Source organism: Ochotona curzoniae, unplaced genomic scaffold, assembly GCF_017591425.1.
Source record: "Ochotona curzoniae isolate NIBS_2020 unplaced genomic scaffold, NIBS_Ocur_1.0 contig_3622, whole genome shotgun sequence".
Classification (NCBI taxonomy): Eukaryota; Metazoa; Chordata; class Mammalia; order Lagomorpha; family Ochotonidae; genus Ochotona; species Ochotona curzoniae.
The window spans coordinates 20,907,918-20,930,800 of NW_024465926.1; the positions used below are offsets into that span (position 1 = coordinate 20,907,918).

Here is a 22,883-nt window from a genome sequence, read left to right on the forward strand (position 1 = left end):
CCTTTTCCCTGCCCTGGCTGCCCTCATCCTGCCACCATGGCAGGAGATGTTTCCCTACCTGTCCCCCTCACCACCCCTGCTCCCATCCCTATGCCACTGGAATAAAAGGACCTCCTAATCTCTCATCATGTCTGATGTTTCGGCTCATGGTAAATTAATCGTGAAAAGAGGACTTGGCTGTGTTTGGAATTAGCTGCACATAACAACATAAGAAACGTTGTTATCCCAGGTGCTAGAGAGAAGGGAGAAGCCAGGATCTGAATGGTTCTCTCTGCTTCTCTGGGGGTGGCCACTGCACATGCCACCAGCCCCCAGGCCTTTGAACTTGTCTCTTGGCTAATTGAAGAGCTGGTGTGTGATGTCTGATGCGTGATTCGTGGATGCTCTGTTTCCAATTCCAAGTCGCCACTCCTTCTGGCTCTGCCCTTTCTGTATGCCCATGTGGCAAACTCCTGCACAGCCTCTCAGTGCTCAATGCTCCCTCCTGCACTGACCACCTGGCCCCTGTTGGGGCCCCATCCTGAGGTGGAGTCCTGTTGGTTGCCAAGGCCCTTGCTGAGCCAGAGGGGAACCCTGTATCCCAACTCAGTCCGCTGGAAGTGGGACAAGCATGGAGATCAGGCTGATGGAATATCCTCTACATGGCCCCTGATGACTCTTCTGGAAAATCCCCGCAGTGTGCTGGGCCTGGGTTCTGCCTGGGAATCCAAGCCTGGCCCGCAACCCCTTGTCAGCCCTCCTGGGAACTGCACATGCCGCCTGACACAGACCCCTTGTCACCAGCTAGCCTCAGGGTTGGCTTTTGCTGCTGGCTCCTGAGAACATAGATGGGGTTCTCTGTGTCTTGGTCAGCCAGCTATATGCCAGCATCCCTCTTGACCCTCGGGCCTGCTAAACTCAGGGTTGTGAAGGATGAACCCAGGGGGCAGCTGTGTGAACATGGAAAGGACCAAGTGAGGGAGTGATTGTCATCTAGTCCTGGAGAAGCTGGGCTTCTCTCTGGCCTCAGACAGTGGGAGAGCATGCACAGGGCTGGGGGCAAGGGGGCCCTGCCAGCCAAGGGGATGGTCAGATAGGACAGAAGCTTCCAGATGAAGAGGGTTATGGGAGAGGGAGAACCTTGAAGCCCATGATGAGAGGTTTGGCTAGGGAGTCCTGAGGGGTTGGGTGTAGCTGTTTTAGAAGAGTGAGAGAGGGTGGTTGCCTGGCTTGGTCAGATTGGTCCAGCAAAGGGGCAGAGATCAGTGAGACACACCCCTTCTCCGGGCCCACTCCCCAACCTCCCAGGCTGTGGAAGAAGTACTCCACACTCCTACTTCAGCTCTCGGGTACAGAACCAGAAAACAAACAAACAAACAAACAAGCAAAGTTACTTTTTAATTCCATATATTACTGTTTTAAAATATTTATTTCCTGGAGAGGCAGAGAGAGACAGCCCATCAGACAGACAGTTAGTTCCCACTCGCTGGCAGGCTAAAGCTGGACGCCTGGGACTCAGCCTGGATCTCTGCAGTGACATGAACCCGCCTGCTTGCACCGTCACCAGCTGCCTCCCAGGGTGCATGTTAGTAAGAAGCTGGGATGAAGAACACACAAGATGTAGGTGTTCCAACTAGTGGCTTAACTGCGCGGCCACATGCCTGCCCGAGGGGACACTGCTTTTATGCTGGTAGGCCTTGGAGACAGAAGGAGTTGGGAGCATCTTTGTCTCCCTGATGCCTCTCCCTGATGCCCACAAGGCGTGTGGGGAGTGAGCCTGGCCTGTGGCCTGTTTCCCTCCTAGCTTAGCCTCTGCAAGAAGTCCACAAGCAGGTGCGCAGGGAAGCCAAAGTCCATCTGCAGCACCAGGCAGCCCTAGAGGCAGGAAAGAGAGGGGGAGGTTGCGCTGGCTTTCAGGCTGCCGATGGGTGACACCCCAATCCCAATCCCAACCCCACACCCTCCAGAAAGTTCTCTCCCTTGAGACAGGGTCAGGAAGTGCTTCTGACTCACTTCCAGAGTGATAATCTCAGGGTTGATGATTTCAAAGAGGTCCAGACCTTTGCTGTTCATCAAGGCTGTGAACACCACCTCGAGGCCTGGGGAGAGGGCGAGAGAGCCCCTGTCAGCCCTGCCCCAGGCCCATAGCACCCTGGGGAACTGGGAGACGTTGGACCACCAGTTCCTAAAGATTTGTTTTGCTTTGATTTGGGAGAGCGTGAGGGATGAGGAACAGGGGTGGTCACTTGAGGGGCAGGACTTGCCACTCTGTTGCCCCAAGAAACTTCCCAAATTGACATCTTCCTCCCCAGCCCACAGCTGGTTGCATTTGCCTGCTAGGAAGGCAACTCCAAGGGCAGCCAGTACTCCCCAGGCAGGCCCTGGCAGTGGTTCAGTGCCCCCCATGGCACTTATCAAAGGTTCTTGCAGTCAGTCACTCAGAACCGCCTCTCGTAGCATGGACTTCTAGAAGCACAGCAGAGTCCCTCCATGCACTCTCAGCCCCATGGCACAGATGGGGAACATCAAGGTAAAAAGCAGCCAGACACGTGGCCAGGGTAACTCACATTTCTACCCCTTTTCTGTTTCCTAAAGCTGCATGATCAGGCACAAATTCAAAGCCATGTCATAACCAGCCCAGTGGACTTGGTGGGGAAGGGGGCAGAAGGCTCACCCTGGTTATGGTGTCACCTTACACGAAGAAGTGCTCTAACTCCTCAGGGTCAAAAGGGGCTTGGGGATTCTCTTAAAGGAAGAGAAACTGAATTGAAACCCAGGGTTGGGCTTCCCATTTCTTCTGCTACCACGAGGTGCCATCGAGGGACTGTCCACTGCTGAAGCAGGGCTAAGCCATCCCTAGGGTGGCTGAGATAATGTTCTGGAGTGAACTGTGCATCTGGTCTCCAGTGAGGACAGGTGCCTGAGGGAGGGACAGGAGCTCCCAAGTGTCCATGGCAGAAGCGCCAGAGGCACCTGGAGCTCTGCCAGGGAGAGGCCCATGGCGTAGAGTGCCAGCTCTACCCCTCTCTCCCTCCTTCCCCTGTTGCTGCCTTGTGACCTCTGACCTCCCTTCATTAGGCCCACACTTACGAGACATGACCTCAGGGATGCCCACCGTGGTGATCATGGAGCGCAGGGTGCTCTGGAGGGAATGGGGGCTGCTCAGCTGATCAGAGGCCCATGGTGAGAGCACCTAGGAGCACAGCATGCAGTCTGGGTGAGCACTTCACATCCCGCCCCTGCCCTGGCTTCCTGCACCTGCCCGCCCTACAGGTGCCCCTCCTAAGCCAGCAGAGGGCTAGGATGGTTACCCCAACCCACCGAGGGGAAACTGAGGCCTAGGGAGGGACCACTTGGCTAGCACTCTCTGCCCCTGACCCCTGTCCACAGCTCCCATGGTCACATTTCTGCAACCCCAGTGTTCTCCCAACAGGTGCAGCATATGGCAGGCTCGCCAGAGAGCCAGGAGGGGGCTGCTGGTTTGACTTTCTGTGCTCCTGCAGCCTGATTTCCCACAGGGCCCTCTGCCTGTGGCAGCCAGACCTAGCACTCCCCCTCTGCCTGAGACCACCTACCTCATCTGGGCTGGGAGTCGTCTTGGACTGGACCCTGAAATCAACAAGTGGTGTTGGGCCCCAGAGAAGGATGCCTAGGGGTGATTCCCAGGAAGTCTAAAACTCCAGCTCTCCCCCCTCTCAGACAGCCCCTTCGAGTGCTCTCTTGTGATAGGTCCCTCCAGGTCCTGGGTCTCACAGCTCCCTTCCCTGCTTCTGACCTCCCAAGTCTTCGTAATATCTCTTCCTTCCAATCAAGGCTCTGGAAGGAGTTTCCCCTCACCCTACAGTTGACCATGAGTCCTGGAGGGAAGCCGGGACACCCCGCCCCCAACAACCAGGCCTCAGCCTGCACCCTGAGCCAGGGAGAGTAAGCGGCCAAGCTGATCGTGCTTCCCCTCTGTGGCACGCACTGGAAATCCAAGAGATGCAAGGAAAGTTTTTTCTGGGAATAGGAGGCCTGGACAATGGTGATGATATCCTAGAGGGAAAGAGAAACCAGCGTCACTGTGGAGGGGTCTGCCCTAAGCACAGAGCATCACCCCCAAGCCCACTTCCCCACCCCCAGCTCAGACTGAGCCCAGAACAACCTGCTGAGTGTGCTGAGCAAGGGTCTGGAACCTCTAAGGGCAGGTTTTCAGCCTCCCGCAGCCTGAGGGAAGTCCCCAAGTCCCCACAGCTCTGGGATCAGCAGCTGCAAAGTTGCAGAAAGCTTCCCCTCCCAGTTTCAGACTTATCTACACTCCCAGTCACCCCTTCCTATTTGGTCAAAATCAAGTGTGGCCCAGGACTTTCCTGCAATGCTCACTTCCTCCCCCCTTCTGCTGGCAGCTGACAAGGGCTGCCCCTTCATACCCTCTGGGTCAAATGCACCGTATAGGGTGGCACAGTATCAGCATCACGAGGGAGGAGAATGTGATGAAAATGCAGATTCTCAGGCCCAAGGGCCTCCTAGGGTCTGTGCTTCATGGACCCCTATGGGTGATTCTGATGTGCACCCCTATTTGGAGAGCCCCTCAACCCTTCAGAAGGTCTCTTGATTTTTAGTTATAAGGTGCCAAACCATCCTCCTGATCACCCCTTTTTATTTTACAAGGCCAGGCAATGTTAAAAGTTATATAGTTTTTTATTTGATATTTATTCTTGTCTATCTCTAGCAATTATGCCATAAAATTCATGGGGTCAGAAACCATATGGATCTCATCCAGGCTAGGAATTCAGCAGATATTATTGGAAATGAATAAATGAGGGCTGGTACAAAATTTCCACGTGTGATGCAGGTATTGCATAAGAGCATCAAATAAAGTCTCAGCAGCTCTTGATCCAAGCCAGCTCCCTGCTTATGTGCCTGGGAAAGCAGCAGCAGATGGCCCTTGTGTCTTTGGGTCCCTGGTATCCATGTAGGAGACCTGGATGGAATTCCAGCTTCTAGCTCAGACCCGGCCATTGTGGCCATTTGGAATGTGAACCAGAAGATGGAAGACTTCACTCTCTTTTATCTCTCCCCTTCTCTCTGTAACTCTGCCTTTCAAAGACATCAATCAATATTTAACCAACCCTGCCCCTTGCCATGTGACTTAAACTCCCTTCTGGAAGCCCTTTCTTCCACTCCATCAAACAGAAGTCCTGGTTTGCACAGGTGCCAAGAAGTGCTTAAGTACAGGACCAGATTCTCCAGCCCGCAAGGAAGTCCCCAGGAGCCAGAAGCAAGGAGTGGGAGGGAGAATGAAGCTCTCCAGAAGTGATGTGGGGGAACATCCTGGGGAGGTAGAACATGACAAGTTCTCGCTGCCAGGGACCAAGGTGTGCGCTTGGCCATGCTCTGGTCAGGTTCCTCAATCTCCATCTGAGACCCAACATGGGCTTCCATGAAAAACAGCTCCAACAAGAATCCCGAGCAACCATGCTTAGCTCCTTCACTACAAATCCCCACTTGCCCAGATTGCCTTTAGGGGGTCCCCTTCTTTACCCATGATGTCAGACCCCTAGAGTAGTGGTACTGCACCTGTTGTGATGGTTCTGCCTAAAGGCTGCCTGCCTGAGCTAACGTGGAATCAGTATTCTGAGCTGCAAATAAAGCAAGCAAACAAAAGGCTAAATAAGGCGTGCCACCCTGGACTGGATTTTGAAACAAACAAACCAAAAAAGATTTATTGGATGGTGAGTGTGTGAGAGCCAGAGCCTAGGGTTTGGTTAACCATAGTGTACCAAAGCCAATGTTTAGTTATGACAAGTGGAATGTGGTTCCATGAAGCATTGACAACCAGGGAAACTGGGTGAGAGATGGGTGGGAACTCTGTTATCTTTTCAATGCTTATTCAAATCTAAACTTGTGTGGAGAGACCCAGATGGAACTCCTGGTTCCTTTCAGCCTGGCCCAGCTCTGCCCATTGCAACTGTCTGGAGAATGAGTCAGCAGACAGCAAATCTTATAAATCTTTAAAAATAAATAAACTAGGGCCTGGTGGCATGGCCTAGTGGCTAAAGTCCTCTCCTTGAATGCGCCAGGATCCCATATGGGCGCCGGTTCTAATCCCGGCAGCTCCACTTCCCATCCAGCTCCCTGCTTGTGGCCTGGGAAAGCAGTTGAGGATGGCTCAAAGCCTTGGGACCATGCATCTGTGAGAGATACCCGGAAGAAGTTCCTGGATTCTGCCTTCGGATCGGCATAGCATCAGCCATTGCGCTCACTTGGGGAGTAAACCATTGGATGGAAGATCTTCCTCTCTGTCTCTCCTTCTCTCTGTATATCTGACTTTTCAATAAATAAATAAATCTTTAAAATAAATAAATAAATAAACTAGTAAAAGAATTCTAAAAAATAAAAATAAACTAAAATAAGTAAGGAAACCTATGTGTACTCTACCTTGCTTGCCCCGTGTAACTTTGACTGCATAGAAAGCAAACAATCACAGCAGAGGTGGTGAGAAAATGAGAGAGCTCCCAGGGACCCCTCCAATCCACCCTTGCCTCCCCAGCATCAGCCTCACCTCCTCAAAAGTGTAAGCCACAGCTTCTTGACCGTCTGGGCACGGGAAAAGGAATTTCACCACGATGGAAGTGGTCACAACGACACCTTTCTCCTGGCAGGAGATCTTGGGCACGTTAAGGCAGTGGACAGTTACTCGGGCCTGGTCACTGGGAAAGTCACTGGCAAGCTGAGACAGACGAGAGATATACCCAGCTATGGGGCAAGAGCCCTGGAGAGGGAAGATGATGCCTCAGGATGATGGGGAAGGCTTCCCTGAGGAATCCAATGGAAAAGCATGGATTTATGCAGAGCATAGCAACAACTCAGTGCAAACAGTATGCCCAGCACAAGGAGTGAACACGTGGCCAATGGAGCTGGGGAGTGCTGGTCTACCTCCTGTTGGCAGTGTCAAATACTGGACTCAGGGATATCTGTCTTCAACAATCCTCTAACCCCATGGGGATGTGACTTGATAGACACCCAAGCTCAACAGAATGAAAAGAACAAGGCTAGGTCCGGCAGATGTGGCTGAGCTGAAAAGCCAAGTCAGAAACAAGCATATCTCCAAGACACGGAGTGTGGGATGTGGCTCTAGCCCACACTGGCCTGGAGTTCTGATACCCTCAGAGAGAACGAAGTGAGAGGCAGAGCCAGGAATGAGATAGTTCCCTTCGTCAAATGGAGACTAGAGAGCTCCTCCCAGCACAGGAAGCCACCTAGTGTATTAGTGTGGGAAATGGGAATGGCAGGAATAAATAGGAAACCCAAGCCGTGCCCAGGCAGATCTGCATTTGATATGTGTATTTTGTATTGATTTATAATTATAGTACTGTGCAGGCTAACGTGGTACAGGCTGGGGACAGAGAAAAACTGAGCTGAAAAATTAACATAAAAACACATCTATACAAGGAAGGGGTAACCTTTGGTGACCCTGGTAAAAGTAAACGCAAAACCCTTAGGAAATGTAAGAAAAAAAACAAAACAAAACAAACAACAACAAGAAAAAAAAAACGCCCACAGGAAAATTAGACTTCACTAAAAAAATACAGGCTTCCGGTCAGATGAAAACGATAAACTGCTCAACAAAACCATCCACCACAATCTGGAAGAAATTACAAAGAAATTAAAAGAAATTCATGATCTAGAGCCACAGCGAAGTGATGACTGGGCAGGGTCAGAGTGAGCGGAAGTAAAAGTGTCAGATTTGAAAGTAAACACAATTTTTATAAGTAAAAATGATTGATATTCAAATGAGAAACTTAGTGGTGGCATACAGAAACAAGACACCCCTGTAAAAATAATTTCAGAATAGAAAGAGACAGGAAGAAGCTCTCAGAATTTAACAGAGAGATGTAAAGAGATGAACTATGTGACTGCACAATCATGCGAGGGAGAAAGTCCAACACACCTCCAATGGGAATTCAGGGGGTAAAGGCAGAGAGGGTAGGGAAGAAGCAACAATGAAAGAGATTGTGAGTTAAGACATTCCTAGAGTTAAAGGCCCAGCATGGTAGCCTAGCAGCTCAAGTCCTCATCTTGCACTCACCAGGATCCCATATGGGCGCTGGTTCTAATCCCAGCAGCCCTGCTTCCCATCCAGCTCCCTGCTTGTGGCCTGGGAAAGCAGTCGAGGACAGCCCAAAGCCTTGGGATCCTACACCTGTGTGGGAGAGCTGGAAGAGGCTCTAGGCTCCTGGCTTTGGCTCGGCACAGTTCCAGCCACTGCGGTCGCTTGAGAAGTGAATCAATGGACAGATCTTCCTTTCTGTTTCTCCTCCTCTGTATATCTGGCTTTCCAATAAAAATAAAATAAAAAGAAAAGACATTCCTAGAGTTAAACCAAGCAACTCTACAGGCCACAAACCAATGAGACTGAGAGGCACACAGGGAACAGAAAATGCAGGACTCTGGAGCCTCATCGAAGAATTTTGCTTTTCTCTTAAGACTCAGACTGTATCGCTGATGAAGGTGAAGTAAGCAGGTGAATGATCATCAGTGTTGCTTCTTGAAAAGATTGCCACGGCTACTGCAGCAAACAGAGTACAGCATGTGTCGGGAGGCAGCAAAACCCATTAGGCAGCTGCAGGTGGCTCCTCCCGAGGGGGAATGGTCGTCTGGGGAGCGGGTGGACACAGTGTCCTGGAAGAGCGAGGACATGAAATGGACAGGACTCAGCCATGGGGGTGAGTAAGCCAAGGGGACACTTCAGATTCTGAGCTGGAATAAGGGTTAGGTTCATGGAGCTGGGAAGGGCAGGAAGGAGAGGTGTCAAGTTCAGCCAAAGGGCTGTGCCATGTGAGGACAGTAGCAGCACCTCAGGGAGGTACAGGGTTGGGGAGGGGGAGGATGAGAGAGAATGAAGTTCAGTTGGTGGCACTGCCAACTCCCTGGGAAATGGGCTGTGCAGAGGCAGAGGCAGAGGCAGGCAGGAGGGGCAGCTGGAGTCAGCAACCTGAGTTGGAAGCAGGTTGACCAGAGACCTGAGAGAGGGTCCATGGGACCCACCTTGCAGGATAGAGTACACTAACGAACAGCATTGGCACTGGGCAATGCACACATAAGCCATGACCCACAGAGTCCCACCTGAGGTCGGTTTGGAAATCAAGGGTTATCAGGGGTCACCTGACGTTGCTGTGTCTTTTGAGCCTTAAACCACATCCCTCCCCACAGAGACCTGAGTGATGAGGCAGGGCCCTGGAGCACTGCTGTGGTGCTGGTGCTGGTAGCTGGGGGATGGCCCTAGGAAGGCTCTTAGAGCAAGAGCAGGTCCAGGGTTGGAGGAGGAGGTGGGCAGGGGACAAACCGGTGACAGGCAGGGAGCAGTTATTTGCTGGAAGATCTCCTGGTTGGTGTTGAAACCCTGGGCCTCCAGCACTTCCTAAAAGGAGACAGAGAGGGTGGGAGAGGTGGGTGGGAAGTAAATTCCCGGAAGGAAGCTTCTGGTGGGGACAGTCAGTAACTGACAACCCCCCCACACAAGCTTTGTTTTCAGCCTCCTCTTGGGAAACTCTCCAGGGTGTGGAGCAGAGCATGTCCAGGCTTGGCTGGAGGCCCGGCTTCTAATCCCCATTCACACAAATGGTATGATCTTGGCCAAGCTTTTAGGGTTCTTTGTCCACCCTTTCAATGAAGGGTGCAGTCTGGAAACCACCTGCCAGCGTAAGGGGATGAGTAAGGCACTGGCTTCGCCTCTCATAGGCTGAGTGATCCTGGATCTGTTACCCAGCCTCTCTAAATTTGACAGGTGCTCACTACATGTATGCCTGCCACATTTACCCATCTCCTGGGCTGCCCACCTATCTCATACCCACTATGCAGCAAGCCCCAGAGAGGATTAGCCTTATGTCTCCAATTTGGTTTTCAGAGGACTCCTTTTTCCCCACTTGGAGTTCCTCCCCCTGCCCACACCTGGCCCCACTCACCTTGAACTCATCTCCTGTCAGGTTGAGCACCAGGAGGCCCTCCTGGAAGGCGGCCTTGGCCAGGGAATCAAGGACTTGCTCAGAGAACCAGAAGTAGAGCATGCGGGAGGTCCCCAGGAGCCTGGGCGGGAAGGTATGCAGGGGGAAGGCCTCAGAGATGTTCTTGTAGATGAAGAAGCCCTGCAGAAAAGCCAGGACATTGATTCGACCCTCCTCTTGCCCTCCCCTGCCCGGCTGGGCTCAGGCAGATTTAAGAGAGGGCTTGGGAAGAGCATCTGGCCTGGCACAATTGGCGAAACTGAGGAAGAGCTGCACTTGGCTTTCTCCCGGCAGGGTTTTCATTCGCCTGGTGGATACTGCCCGAATGCCTGATGTGCTCTAAGCCCTGTGCAGGCTAATGCAGGTGCCACTCCCACCTGCACATCAATTAGAAGAGCTGGGCACCATGGCCCTCTCCCCATTCCCCCCTACTGGCTAGTTAACAGCTCTGCACCTCTTTTCCCTCCTGCACCGCTGACAACTTCCTCCTGGACACTTTTTCCTAGAAAGACTCCACCTCAAGATGGCTGGCTGTCCCAGCCACCCCCATCTTTATGAGTTCTACAGGACATGATTTTTAGCTGGACTTGTGGAATAAATTTTCCCACTTCCCTTGCAGCTAGGCGTTGATCATGTGATGATGGGCTAGGAGCAGAGTGGGTGGGGACAGTGAAGTCAGCCATCTTGGACCATGTATGTGTGGCAGACTGCGTGTGTGTGTGTGTGTGTGTGTGAGAGAGAGAGAGAGAGAGAGAGAAGAAGAAGCAATACTTGTGGATGGCTGAGCCTGCACATACCACACTGTGGAGGAGGTGCCAAATCCACCTGGGACTGTACATGTTCGGAATGCCCAGGGAGGTGAGTCCCACCCCTACCACTACTCCTACCTTGTGATGAGTTTCCACATAGGTGTCTGTGATGACAGGGGACCTGGTCACGGAAATGTCCACCCCGATGTCTCCATCAGTGAGGATGCTGGCTGCGAGGAGCACATGATTGAGGGCGAGCCTCAGGAAGGGGACACCACCCTGAGGGTCCAACTCCCTTGCCCAATACAGGAGCCTCAGTGCTGCCATCTGTGAAACGGGCACTTCTGTCTGGCTGGCTGACCCCTCCATGCAAGAGCTCTTCTAGAAGACAGGCCCACAGTGTGCCGACACTCCAGTTCTGCCCTCCGCTGCCCAGGAGGACAAGGCAGTGGCCTGATCTCATGAAACATCCATGTCCTTCAGCTCCAGAACCAGCTTCGACCTTCTGGAGGATCAACTGGGCCCATTGTAGCGGCCCCACGGTCACAGACACCGTTTGCAGTGGGTGTTCCAATAAAATTTTATTTACAAAAGCAAGTGGCAGCATGGACTTGGCCCATGGCGGCCATATCCCACATGAAGGCTAGAATACAGCTGGGGGTGTCAGGCATTGTGCCCCGCTGCCTCCTCTCTCAGACTTGCACCGCAGGCTGCATCTCCCTGACCCTGTTCCTGCCACTAGCATTCCTATTGACAGCAGTTCAGGGGAAGACAGGCAGAATTCTTGGCATGCAGGGGCGTGGGCATGGAGATGAGAGGAAGGCTTGCCCCTCATGTGTGCCTTGGGCAGTCCTGCTGCTGCCAGGACTCTGGCCTGCCCACTGTCCCCAAACAGTTTTTCCCCCTGGGGCTTTCCTGTTCTCTCCCACTGCCCAACCCCTGGGTCACTGGACACTTACTGTGTATTGTGGAGTAAGAACTAGACCTGCCCGTCCACCTGATCTTGGCCTTTGCCAGAAGCCATGTCACAGTGCCATCTAGTGGCTAGAGCAATGGCTGCAAGTCATTGTGGAGTTCAGGTTCAAACTCAGCCCCTCCACTCGCTGTTTGCTCATCTGTGACAAGGGTTCGTGGTGCCAGACAATGCCAGGAGTTCACAGTCAAGTCAGTCAAGGAATGGAGTTGGTAACTCCAGCAAATGGTGCTGTTACTGTTACAGTTACTGCTGGGACAAGAGTTGCCTTCTCCTCTTGTCTTCCTCGGTTTCTGCTCCTGCACCCAGAGCCATTCCACTGCACAGATGACAAAACTGAGTCTCGAGTAAGTTTCTCCTGAGATGGACTCACCAGCCCTTGTCTGAACAAAGTCAGCCATGATATTGGAGATGGTGTTGATCTCTTTGCAGACCTGGGGAGTGAACAGGACAGGTGGCTCACTGGGCAGAAGGGGGACAGAAGAGGGGCAGGGTGGCACCTCCATTATGGCTGCCTGGAGGACAGGGCACACGAAGCTGACCATGTTGGGAAGGTACTTTCCCAGGGAAGGGGGTGTTGGGTGGGGGCAGTGTGCAGAAGGGTGAGCCTGGGTCACAGCGGGCTCACCTGTCCCTTCAGGACCAGCGTTAGCGTGAAGGAGATGAAGTTTGTGAACAGCTGCTTGAGCCACCCTGGCCTGGGGGAAGTAAATAGATCCATGAGCCCCTGACGGGCATGGGTACCCGTAGGTGCCATGCTGGGCTTGACTGTTATCCCTTTTCACAACTGAGAATACTGAGTTTCTCAGAAAGCCAGCTCAGCATTGCTCTCAGGGAGACCCAGCACCTAGGTCATGGCAAAGTAGGAGCCCCTAGGGGTAGGGGCTCCTAGCATCCCTCATTTTACTGGTGAGCCAATTAAGTTTCCGAGAAGTTAAGCGGCAGCCTGTCAGGCACATGGGCATGCCTGGTGTCCGGGTTCACACCTCTCCGTTCCAGGGGCAGCAAGAGGTCTCCTTGCCCAACAGCCTCCCACCCCCAGTTTTGCCATTGGTCGTATGGCTAGGATCTCTCTTCTCACCTCAGCATCCTTCTCTGAGCAATGGGGCTATCCACCACCCCTTGACAGAGGGGGTTGGTCAGGACAAGAGCCTCGCCTTGGGCAGCTGGAGGGGACAGCATGCAGCAGCTCGGGTCGTGTGGGCCCCGAGCAGGATTCAAATCCTGTGCCATCTCCATAGGCAAACTACGTGTCCTTGGCAAGTTATTTCACTGCACTGAAGTGTGAGCTGTCAATGTGAGGCCTAGGAGTAGGTGCAAGTTTTCCTTTCCTGCCTCAGTTTACCTATGTGTCAAAATGGGGATAATCGTAGATTCTACTGAAACTTGGAGCAGTGCTTTGTGCCTGTCACCCATCATGCAGTCTCTGAGGTTGTGGTGATAGGGAGGAAATGATAATGACCCCACAGAGGGTACTCATCCTCTTGGCAGGGGGGAGGGTCCTGGTGGCTATGCACTCACTCACGCTCCCCCTGCAGGCGCAGCAGCAGTTTATGGAAATTCAAGTAGCAGTCAGGTGCCTGGGTCCGCACAGTGCCCTCATCGCAGACTGTAAAGACAGCATGACACATATCTGTGGTGCCATAGTCTCAGCTCCTCCCCTGGTACCCCAAGCAGCCCTGGCCACTGAGGAACTTGGCTGGCCCCAACTCTCCCTGCGTTGTGTGCTTCCCAGGCCAGCCCCCCTTGGACAGCCTCAGAACCCTCTCTGCATGACCTTCCCTCTGTTTAGGCCAACCCCAGGAGCCCAGCACCCCCTGCCTCCCCCAGTGGGCACGTACTCAACTGTGTGTTGATCTGAAGGTCAATGGCAGAGTCAATCTCAAAGTCGACCGACTGATTAACACCAAACCTGCAAAGAGCCAAAACCCGAGGCCCTCATCCTGCCTTCTGGTGGCAGGGGAGATCGGAGTGTGGGGGCACACGGCTGGCAGTGGTACTTACCCCCAGGCACCAGTGTAACCATAGTTCAGGGTCCCCCGGAAGACCACAGACACGTTCTGGATAGAGACATCAATGGTCTTGGCTTCCACCAACTCCACCTGGCTGCTGGCAATGGACAGGTGGTTGATCTGGATGCTATGAGAGCCAATGGAAAGAAGGGAGTCAAGGGGCTTGAGGAGAGGCGTGCACCTGCCACCTAGCTGTATGACCAGGGCCTGCCCTGCAATCCATGTTCCCACAGAGAAGCACCCTCCTCAAAATGGCCCAACCAGGAAGACCAAGGAGCAAGATTCAACTCAACCTAGTGAACATGAGACCGGAAAAATGGCCACCCAATTGCCCACCTCTGTACCTGCAGAACTTGTGATTGTGCTTCTGACAGCAAAAGGATGCCGTTGGTGTAAAGACCTGCAGGGACAGGGTACAGAGAGCCCCCCCAAGGACCTGGGTAGACCCAGCAGCAACACGAAGGGGCCGGAAGTGGAAGGGTGGGGAGCAGAGTGGCCCGGAGAGGAGATTAGGGAACTACAGTTAGAGGGCAGCCTTGTTGGCCTTGAGGATAAAAAAGGGGGCCACAGACCACAGTCCAACCTGTGGGCGGCCTTGAGATACTCTAGAAGCCTTCTGGGCACTTCCAGAAGAAAAGCAGCCCAGCTAATGCCTTGACCTGAGCCCAGTGGGACTTACACTGGACTCTTAAAGGCTTGGTCACAAGTGTATGTTGTTCAATGCCATCAAACTCATGGTCGTTTGTTAGGACAGCAAACAGGAAACTGAGACAAGAGGGCTTCCTTGAGGCAGTGACACAGGGTGGAAGGGTGTTTGGAAGTCAGTAGCTGGTCTCAGAAGGCAGCCTAAGCCAGACCCAGGAGAGCCATGAACGAAAGGAGAGGAGCCAGGCTCAGACCTGGGAGAGGACCCGCAGGTGCATTACCAGAGGTGCGAGGTGCACCTTGGCAAGGAGCCTAGGGAAGCCAGGGCCAGACGACAACCACCGAAAGAGGGGGTCCAGGGATCCCATCCACACCCTAGTGATCCCCTACCATGCTACCCATCTGGAACTCGGAAACACAGGACAGTAAGAGCAACAACCGGGCACCAAGCATAGCGCATAGGGATTAAGCGCATTTCCGGGGGTCACCCTCATCCATTCAGGAGGTGGCTGCCGTGGCTGAGAGAACTGTGGCTCCCAAGGGCCTATGTGAGGCCGGGATTTGACTCTGGAGCTGTCCTACCCTAAATCCTGCCAAGCCACAGATTTTTCCTTCTCTGAGCTTTTGTTTCACGGGTCTACATCCTTATGGCTCTCATTTCTGGAGGAGACACTGAAGTCCAGGTCCGAAAAACCCGAGACACACCCCTGGGCCCCCTAGCGGCACAAGCCTTTCCGGCGCAAGTCAAGGCCGCGTTCCAGCACCACTCGCGCCCCCTAGTGGCTCTAAAGCGCTCACAGGTTTCCAGTGCCTAAAACCAGGTTCCTGTTGAGAAGTCTGGTTCATTGACAGTGATTGGGAGAAAAGAAGCTGATTTTAAGACCAAGATGGGGTTCCCTGAAAAGTGGCTGCTCCATCCTTGGGGCCCTGGATGGACACACAGACAGGGCCCTAGGTCACAGGCCCCAGGGCAGGGCAGGCTGAGGTGTAGGAAGGTGGGTGTGTTTTGAGAGCCGAGGGTTGCCCTCTGCCTGTTTAACCTCTCTAAGCTGCTGATTCCTTACTCATTAGGTGGGGCAGTTAGGGAGATGAGATAACATGGTCATGAAGTATTGTTTGCTCAGGGATCCAGCACTAAGGTCAATGGACCCTTAGCTAGAGCCCGCCCTACTCTGCCTCAGTTTACCCTTGGGTGGTGGAGCGGGCATGCATTCAGTCACCTGCAACAGGGTCAGTGGGTGGGAAGCAGGAGTACCCAGCCTCTGGCTCCACTACCCTGTCAGGTGCAGGGGGCCTGAGTTCTCCCTGCTGCCCTTCCCGTGTTGGCTTGGGGTAAGCCACAGGCTCTGTTCCCCAGTTCCTAGTCCAGTGGGTCTTCTGGCCTGGCTCCACTCACTTGTGCAGTCTGTACTGGACCCGGCCAAGGAGCAACACAGCCTTCTCGCCCTTGATGTCTGGGTAGCTGGTACGCTGGAAGGCAGTCTGGATCACCTTAACCGTCTCCTGGTTCACTGGAAGGCAGGGCAGTACTGAGTACCCTCACCCCACGAGCCCCCCACCTTGGTCATAGCCAAGCCTTTCCCCAACATGGTCTTCCCACAGGACCCAAGCTTCCCTCTGGGCGTAAGACACAGGGGGCCCAGCATCCTGGCCCTCCTGACACACAGACCCTGTAGTTGTCTGTCATCAGACAGTAGCCCTTGGACCTGTTACATAGGAAGCACCCTACCCCCTGCCATCTGGTGCTACAAACCCCAGTGCAGCCCAAGCCTGTGACCCAGGTCTCCATTCTCAATGCTGGGTCCTCGCTCACAACCACAGACCCTGCCAGCCCGCGTTCATGCTCATCTCTAACTTTGACATACAGAATGACTGTTGCACACCACACACACACCTCCCAACCTTTGCTCCTTACCCTAACTGTGCCTTGAACCTTGAACCCCACATCGCCTCTGGGTCCCAGGCAAACACGGTTCCCCTTCCCCCAACACACAGTCATACCTGACTGTTTGCAGCTCTACCAGGGGGTCAGGAGGGAGACCAGCCCTGCTCAGCCAATGCCACTGGAGCATCCTCCTCTCAGAACTATAGGGGGTGGCCCTGCTGCAGGACTGGCTCCCAGCACTGGGGCTACATGGGAAGAGGTGGACTTCGTACTTACACACCAGGAGAGCAGGCTTGGTGATGCGGCACACGATGCCTGCCTTGTAGGAAGGGTCTTGGGGGCTGGAGTGGACGCTACCCAGCAGGGCCAGGGTCAAGAGGGTGATGGTAAGCATGGTGATCTTGGAGGCAGCAGCGGCAGCGGCCAGTGGCCCCAGTTGTTTAGCGTAGGCTCCTATATGTCCCCTCCCACCCCCACAGGATATGAGATGCTTCCGCTGCAGGGTCTTCCTGGACCCAGGAGTTCGCCTTTTTCCTGCCCAGCCACTCCCACCTCCTCTGGGGTTCAGGGCAGGGTGCTAGACCGGAGCACCTCATTTCTGCTCTCCCCACAGCCATCAGCTCCGTTTTCATTTTCCCCATCTCTTAACTGCTTCTTTCATCCTCTCTTGGGAACATATTCCCTTTTTCCCCCCTCTTCAGGTCTAGAAAAGCATCTGAGAGATAAACATTTATCTCTGACTTGTCACAAACAGAGAGAGGCCCAGAATGCAATGGCCGTGCAATAAGGACCAGCAGTGTTGCTGGGTCCTGCTGTCCGGCAGTGATCCTGAGTGGCAGGCCTGCAGCTGCATGTGTGTGGAGTATAACTCCATTAAGAAGAGGTGTGTGTGTGTTATATGGGGGATGCACATCGTGGTGGTCCTGTAGAGTTGAAATCAAAATGGAGTAAACATGGCTCATTGCTAACTGAAATACTTCTTGCTTTTGTAACTTTTGCATTGCTTGCTTGGCCTAACAGCCTGTGTGAGCTTTACTGCCAGTGGCTCTCAATCCCCATAAATCAAGGCCCTAGCCTAATTAACTCACAGGTGGAGCCCAGGCTGGAGTCTGGACCGGAGAAGAGTCAGGCAGGAGCTGCCCGGCCAAGATAAGCAGGGAATGTGTGGCCTTTCCCCCCTCACCCTACAAGCTGTTGTAAATTGCCCCTTTAGAGTTATTATAAACTGCTCCTATAAAAACCCTGTGAATACTCCGGTAAAGGGTGTCATCCCGGCCGGCTGGTGGATTGCCTTGCCTCTCACTGTAATAAAACTTTGTTGTGACTGTCATTGGTGAATGTAACATTCTGTTTTAGCAGTGGAGTGGATGCCACAGCCCATGGGGCTTCATGCTGTGTCTGTGTTCCCTCGGGACACCTGCTTCCCTCACTGCAGTACCCACAATTCCCAGCCCCTCCTTGCCTGCACCCTCTCCGCATTTCCTTTGGTGTTACGCCTACCAGGTACCAGACTTTTCTGGATGCCCCATGCCGTTTCTGGTACCCTGGGTTCCCTTGTCCTTGGCTACTTGAGTGAAAGCTACAGCCAGGTCGCTGTTGTGCACAGGCCATCTTAGCAGCGTCCAGAGAGCCCCCTGTGGTGCTAGTGCGAGGGAAGCATAGGGAAGGAGCTGCCAGACTCCCACTGGGGCAACAGGCAGCCTGTGTCCCAGCCATGGAGCCCACACTTCGCTGAGCTCTTCTTTACTAGGGGTCTGTTAAGCTATAGGTGCCCCAAGTCAGGCTGTGCATCGAATCTTCATGTAGGAGACGCTGAACACACAGTAGATGTGCAAGCCATGTTTGTTGACCTGAGTATGGGATTCCAGCACTGGGTCAAGCTTTTCCAATGCCTTATCTTCTTCAATTCTCACAGGCTGGGTCCTCCTGTTTCCTAGGTTAGTGTCTCCTGGGTCCTCAGCACCCAGGGATCAAATTCACAGTCTCAGGGAGGTAGGAGTGGCGGCCTGCCACCTTAGCAGGGTTGGATGCAGGAGGAAGCTGCTTGGCCCAAACCTCCTCTCAGGCACATCCATCTGGCCTAAGGGTTTTTGCCTATTCTGCATAAAACCCCTTCCAGGGGTGCTGGGCAGGCCTGGGAGGCTGGCCCCTGGAGACTTCCCAGGAGCTATTGTCCTGCTGGTCATTGTTTATGTCCTTTCCTGAGGCCTGGAGGGCAATGACCAAGGGTACCCCCAGGCCAGGGTCAGTGCCTGCAGAGAGGAGAGAGGGCCACCTCAGCCTCTGGTGCAGCCCAGGAGCTAGGGATCTGGCACCTCCCTGGTGATACCATGGGGATAAGGAAATTAAAAATCAAACAAAACAAAAGAAACCAAACCCGAGCCAGAGAAAGCATGTGAGGACCCTGTGTCACAGACTTTATAAACTTCATCATCTTCATCATCTTAGTAGTGGTATGCTTTTTGAGTTATTCCATTAGCCTTTTTGCTTGTTGTTGAATCGCATTTTTTTTATTGATTGTGGTAGACTCAAGCTTGCCGCTTCTTGGACATTCACCATTTTATCCATTATGTAGTGTGTAACTCAGTGGCATTCAGTACATTCCTGATGTTGCAACCATCCACTTAGTTCCAGAACATTGTTGCCACTGCTGTAAGGAGTGACTGGAACAGCCCTCTCTCCGGACCCCACCATCCTGGGCTCAGAGCTACCTGGAATGCCTTGAATGCCTGCTTATCATAAATCCGTTAGGTCTCAGCCCCCTCAAGGCCCACTTGCCTAAGTCAGCTTAGGGACCTTCACGTTTAAACCTTGCAGTTTCACCAATCCCCTGAGGCATTCATCCCTTGCTTCCTGCTTTCTCCCTGCCCCGAGGCTGCCTCCCTGGCTGAAACAAATACCTTCTTCAGTGACTTTTTGTGCTAACCACCACCTGAAAAGGACTCTGTTTCCCAAGAACTGATTGTTCATCCTGCCCTGCCTACCCTCTCTCCCGCTACGCCCACCCAACCCCTTCAGCTGTCTGCCAGCTTCTGCACCTGGAACCAGGTAAGGTGTGGGTCTTTGCACCTGGCTTTCTGCACCAACAGGTGCAGGTGTTGGTGCCCCACTGCTTGGTGAGGCTGAATGACATCCATGGGGCAGCTGCGTTGCGTGTTGTAGACCCCGCTTCCTCTACCCCAGCCTCTGAGGGTAATGAGTCAGAGGACCAGGACTTTGGAGCAGACAGCTCCTACCGTCTCACACGGGAGACGTGGCTTTTGTGTAAGGGATGCTCTAGTGTGAGATAGGACAAGGAGGGTCAGGGCACAGGATAGCCTGGCACATCTTCCCTTCTTCACACTCCTACATTTATTTAATTAATTCGAGAGGGAAGGGGAGAGTGAGAGCTTGCAGCCTCTGGTTCACTCCCCAAATGCCATCAAGTTGGAAGCTGGGAACTCAGCCTGGGTCTCCACCTGGGTGGCAGGAGCCCAACAACTTGAGCCATCGTGGCTGCCTCTCAGGGTCTGCATTAGCATGAAGCTGGGGTCAGGGTGGGACTAGGCTGGAAGGTAGGCACTCTGTGGGGCTTTTTGTGTAACTGGTGCCTAACGTTGCCCCAGCAATGTGGATTTGCGTTCTTTTTGAGCCCCTTATGGGTTGTAAAGGATGTGATGCAATATGATGCAAGCTTCCCAGCACATTTGCACCTTGCTATAACAGCATTGGGCCACTGCTCCAACCAGAGCTGGGGCCAGGCTGAGAACCGAGAGGTCTTCACCTGCAGCACAAAATTCAAGAAATGCTGGAACACTCAGTGGTCAGGGTTAAGCATTGCAGTGAAATAGTTTAAAACATGACAATGGAGGGAGCCAGCATTCGGCAGAGTGGTTAAAGTGTTGCCTGAGATGCCCACTTGCTATGAGTACCTGCTGTCTGGTTCCGACCTTGACTCTAACTCCAGGGTCCTGTGGGGACCCAGCAGGTGAGGGCTCAAGTCCCTGCTCCCCACATCAGAGACCTAGATGGAGTTCCCAGCTCCTAGCTTCAGCCTGTTGTAGGCATCTGGGGAGTGAACCAGACCTTTCTCTTCTTCTGACTCTCTCTGCTTGTCAAATAAATAAAAACAACAAGTTGGGTTGGGAGGAAGAACCCCTTTTTCTAAAGTCAGCAGTGAGGAGAGAGAGGCTGAAGAAAGGAGGAAATTGATGTGCTCATGTCTGTTGGCCTCCATTTAAAATAAACAAAAAGTCGTGCCCACACCTGGCCCACCCATGTCCACGCACCTGCTGCCTGGGCACAGGCAGTTGTTTCATGTGCTCCGTGCACAGAATGCACCACTGACACACACGTTCTGCCCTCCACCTGTGCACACATGCCTGTGATGGTAGCCACATACACACCAACCACCGTGTGGCGTCTACCGCAGTCGTAAAGCATTTTCATACACCCTCCCTCCACGAGGCTTTTGTGGTCAACGACTGAACCTCCATCATTCCAGGGTCACGTGGTGATCTTGACCGTTCTGCCCAGGTCCAGGCTATTATATCCTTAAGCTTTTCAGATGATTTGCCTTGGTCTATGCACCACAATTAAGCCACCGCCTATAACACCAGATCTCATAACACAGTACGATTCAAATCCCCATTGCTCTGTTTGCAATCCAGTTCCCTGCTAATGTGCCTGGGAAAGGTAGCTGATAATGACCCCACCTATTTGGGTCCCTACCCCCAACCCCCCGTGTGGGAGATCAGGATGAAATTCCTGGCTCCTGGTTTTGGCTTGGCCCAATGTGGGCCATTGTGGCCATCTGAGGGTAAGAAGGTGGTGAGCCACCAAATGGAAAATCTCTCTCTGTAACCCTACTCTTCCAACACATTTTAAAAAGCCATTTAAAAATTAAAAATAAAATGCCTTGCCTTTTCACTCAAGTGTATCTTAAAAAGGGACTCTCACATCATTTTGAATGGGAAATGGAAATGGTATTCTCTAATCCATTTTTAAATATCAAGAATGCTACAATGCAGAATTCTTCCATCTGGTGACTTCCTCCACGCCCACGTCTCTGTTGCCCTCCCTGGTACGGCCTCTTGGGCTTCCTCGCCACCAAAGGCCTGCCCTTCCAAACCAACCCAGCCACTAAGTAGGTTGCCATCAGAGCGGATTCCTGCCTACCTCCAGCACTGCCACAAGAGGGCGCTGTTCCAACAGCAGGGGCCTGCGGCTCCCCTGAAGGGGAAAAGTCCTAGAAGTTGGTGCAGGATTCACAACAAAACAATGCATCCCAAGATGTTTACATTTCTCTTGTCTGGCATCACTACACAGTCATGGCCAGTATTCACAACCACCTTCTTCCACCACCTGAGCCATTTCCTTCTTGCCCTCGGCACACATCAGGTGGGTCTTACCCTGGGCATGGTGCTGGTGGGGCAGATGAGTTAAGCCAGTGCTCTCAGGTAGCTGGAGGTCTCCCTTGTCCCTGACACCATCCTGGCCCCTTCCTCTGGCATAGCCAGTGGCCCGGTGGTCTCTTGACTGATGGCGCCAGTCCCAGCAGCCTATGGAGCAGCTCCCTTCCTCGCCTGGTAACTCTGAGCATGAGGGGCTCAAAGTGACCAGGCTGTAGACACACATCTCGTCCCAGTGAGACTGCTGTTGTGTCTTGTGGTGGCAGTGTCCCTCCTGGGGTGAGTTGTGGTACGTCCCCCCTCCCAGCCTGAGCCCCCTGGCCTCCTCTCTCATGGCTGGCACTCCTGGCATCTCAACCTCACTTTGTATAGGCCACCTGTGGGGCTTACGTTTCAGTCTAGCAACTCAACAAAGTGTGAGTCCTTTCTTACTTGCCACCCTGACACATTGAATCAGGTCTCCACTCAGCAGGCCCATGGCAGCAAATGCAGCTGGACCCAGCTGTTTTCTCTAAATTTATGGAAAACAGAATTAAAATGCCCTTATTTTGACATGAAAACATTTTTCAATTTTTCATAGTATGCATTATTCAGTGAACTTTACTGAAGACTCCTTGGATACCTAAGTTTTAAGATTTTTATGATTTATTTGAAAGGCAGAATTAGAGAGGACAGACAGGGATCTTTGGTCTGCTGGCTCAATTCCCCAAATAGCCACAAAAGCCAGGACGAGGCCAGGTCAAAGTCAGGAGCCAAGAGCTTCATCAGGGTCTTCCACAACGAACAGCAGGGGCTCAGGGACTTGGGCCATCTTCTGTTGCTTTCTCAAGCCATTAGCAGGGAGTTGGACAGGAAGTGGAGCAGTCAGGGCTTGGTCTAGCTCCCATATGGGATGCCAGCCCTGCAGATAGTGGCTCAACCCTCTGCTGCGATGCCACAAGGCCAGCCCCAGTTCTTTCCTTTCATAGTTGAAAGGCCTGAAGCCTTAGGGCAGAATGATTTCCCTGAGAAAGTAGAGACGAAACCCGGAGACTGCAACAGCCTCTGGTGCCCAGTTGCCCCACAATCTCAGACCTGCCCAGGGAACTCACGTGACTGTGACATCGAGGTAATTACAAGTACATCCCACTCCTTGTGTCTTCTCTGCTAGAACTGTGACTGAGGCAGATCTCAGTACCCAGAATGATTCTGGAAGAGCAGACCTTATGGGTAAGGTCTCTGGACTACTTCTGCACTCCATGAGCCCTGGCTGCTATGACTGCTC

The 22,883-nt window shown here is 53.0% G+C and overlaps 1 protein-coding gene across 2 annotated transcripts; it reads right to left on the reverse strand.

Annotated features, from left to right (window-relative positions):
- Positions 1–1,391: 1,391 nt before the first annotated feature.
- Positions 1,392–16,658, reverse strand: LOC121158065 (cholesteryl ester transfer protein). Of its 2 annotated transcripts, XM_040982667.1 has the most exons (15): positions 16,506–16,658; positions 15,741–15,855; positions 13,692–13,826; positions 13,529–13,599; positions 13,209–13,296; positions 12,316–12,385; positions 12,061–12,121; positions 10,853–10,944; positions 9,927–10,106; positions 9,315–9,382; positions 6,524–6,671; positions 3,910–4,014; positions 3,070–3,145; positions 1,993–2,078; positions 1,392–1,854 (listed from the first exon to the last, which is right to left on the reverse strand). In XM_040982667.1, the coding sequence occupies exons 1-15, from the start codon at positions 16,621–16,623 to the stop codon at positions 1,780–1,782; spliced, it is 1,488 nt and encodes a 495-aa protein (XP_040838601.1). In that variant the 5' UTR covers positions 16,624–16,658; the 3' UTR covers positions 1,392–1,779. The 2 variants fall into 2 exon arrangements, with proteins under 2 accessions (XP_040838601.1, XP_040838602.1); XM_040982668.1 differs by lacking the exon at positions 9,927–10,106.
- Positions 16,659–22,883: the final 6,225 nt, after the last annotated feature.

What these genes read in the sequence shown, in the direction of transcription:
- LOC121158065 (XM_040982667.1), bottom strand. Translation starts at nt 16,623, where the DNA reads ATGCTTACCATCACCCTCTTGACCCTGGCCCTGCTGGGTAGCGTCCAC. An exon ending in TGGCTTACACTTTTGAGGAG is followed by an intron (nt 4,015 to 6,523) that starts GTGAGGCTGATG and finishes CTTTCCCTCTAG; the next exon opens with GATATCATCACCATTGTCCA. An exon ending in CATCCCTGAGGTCATGTCTC is followed by an intron (nt 2,079 to 3,069) that starts GTAAGTGTGGGC and finishes CCCTCTCCCCAG; the next exon opens with GCCTCGAGGTGGTGTTCACA.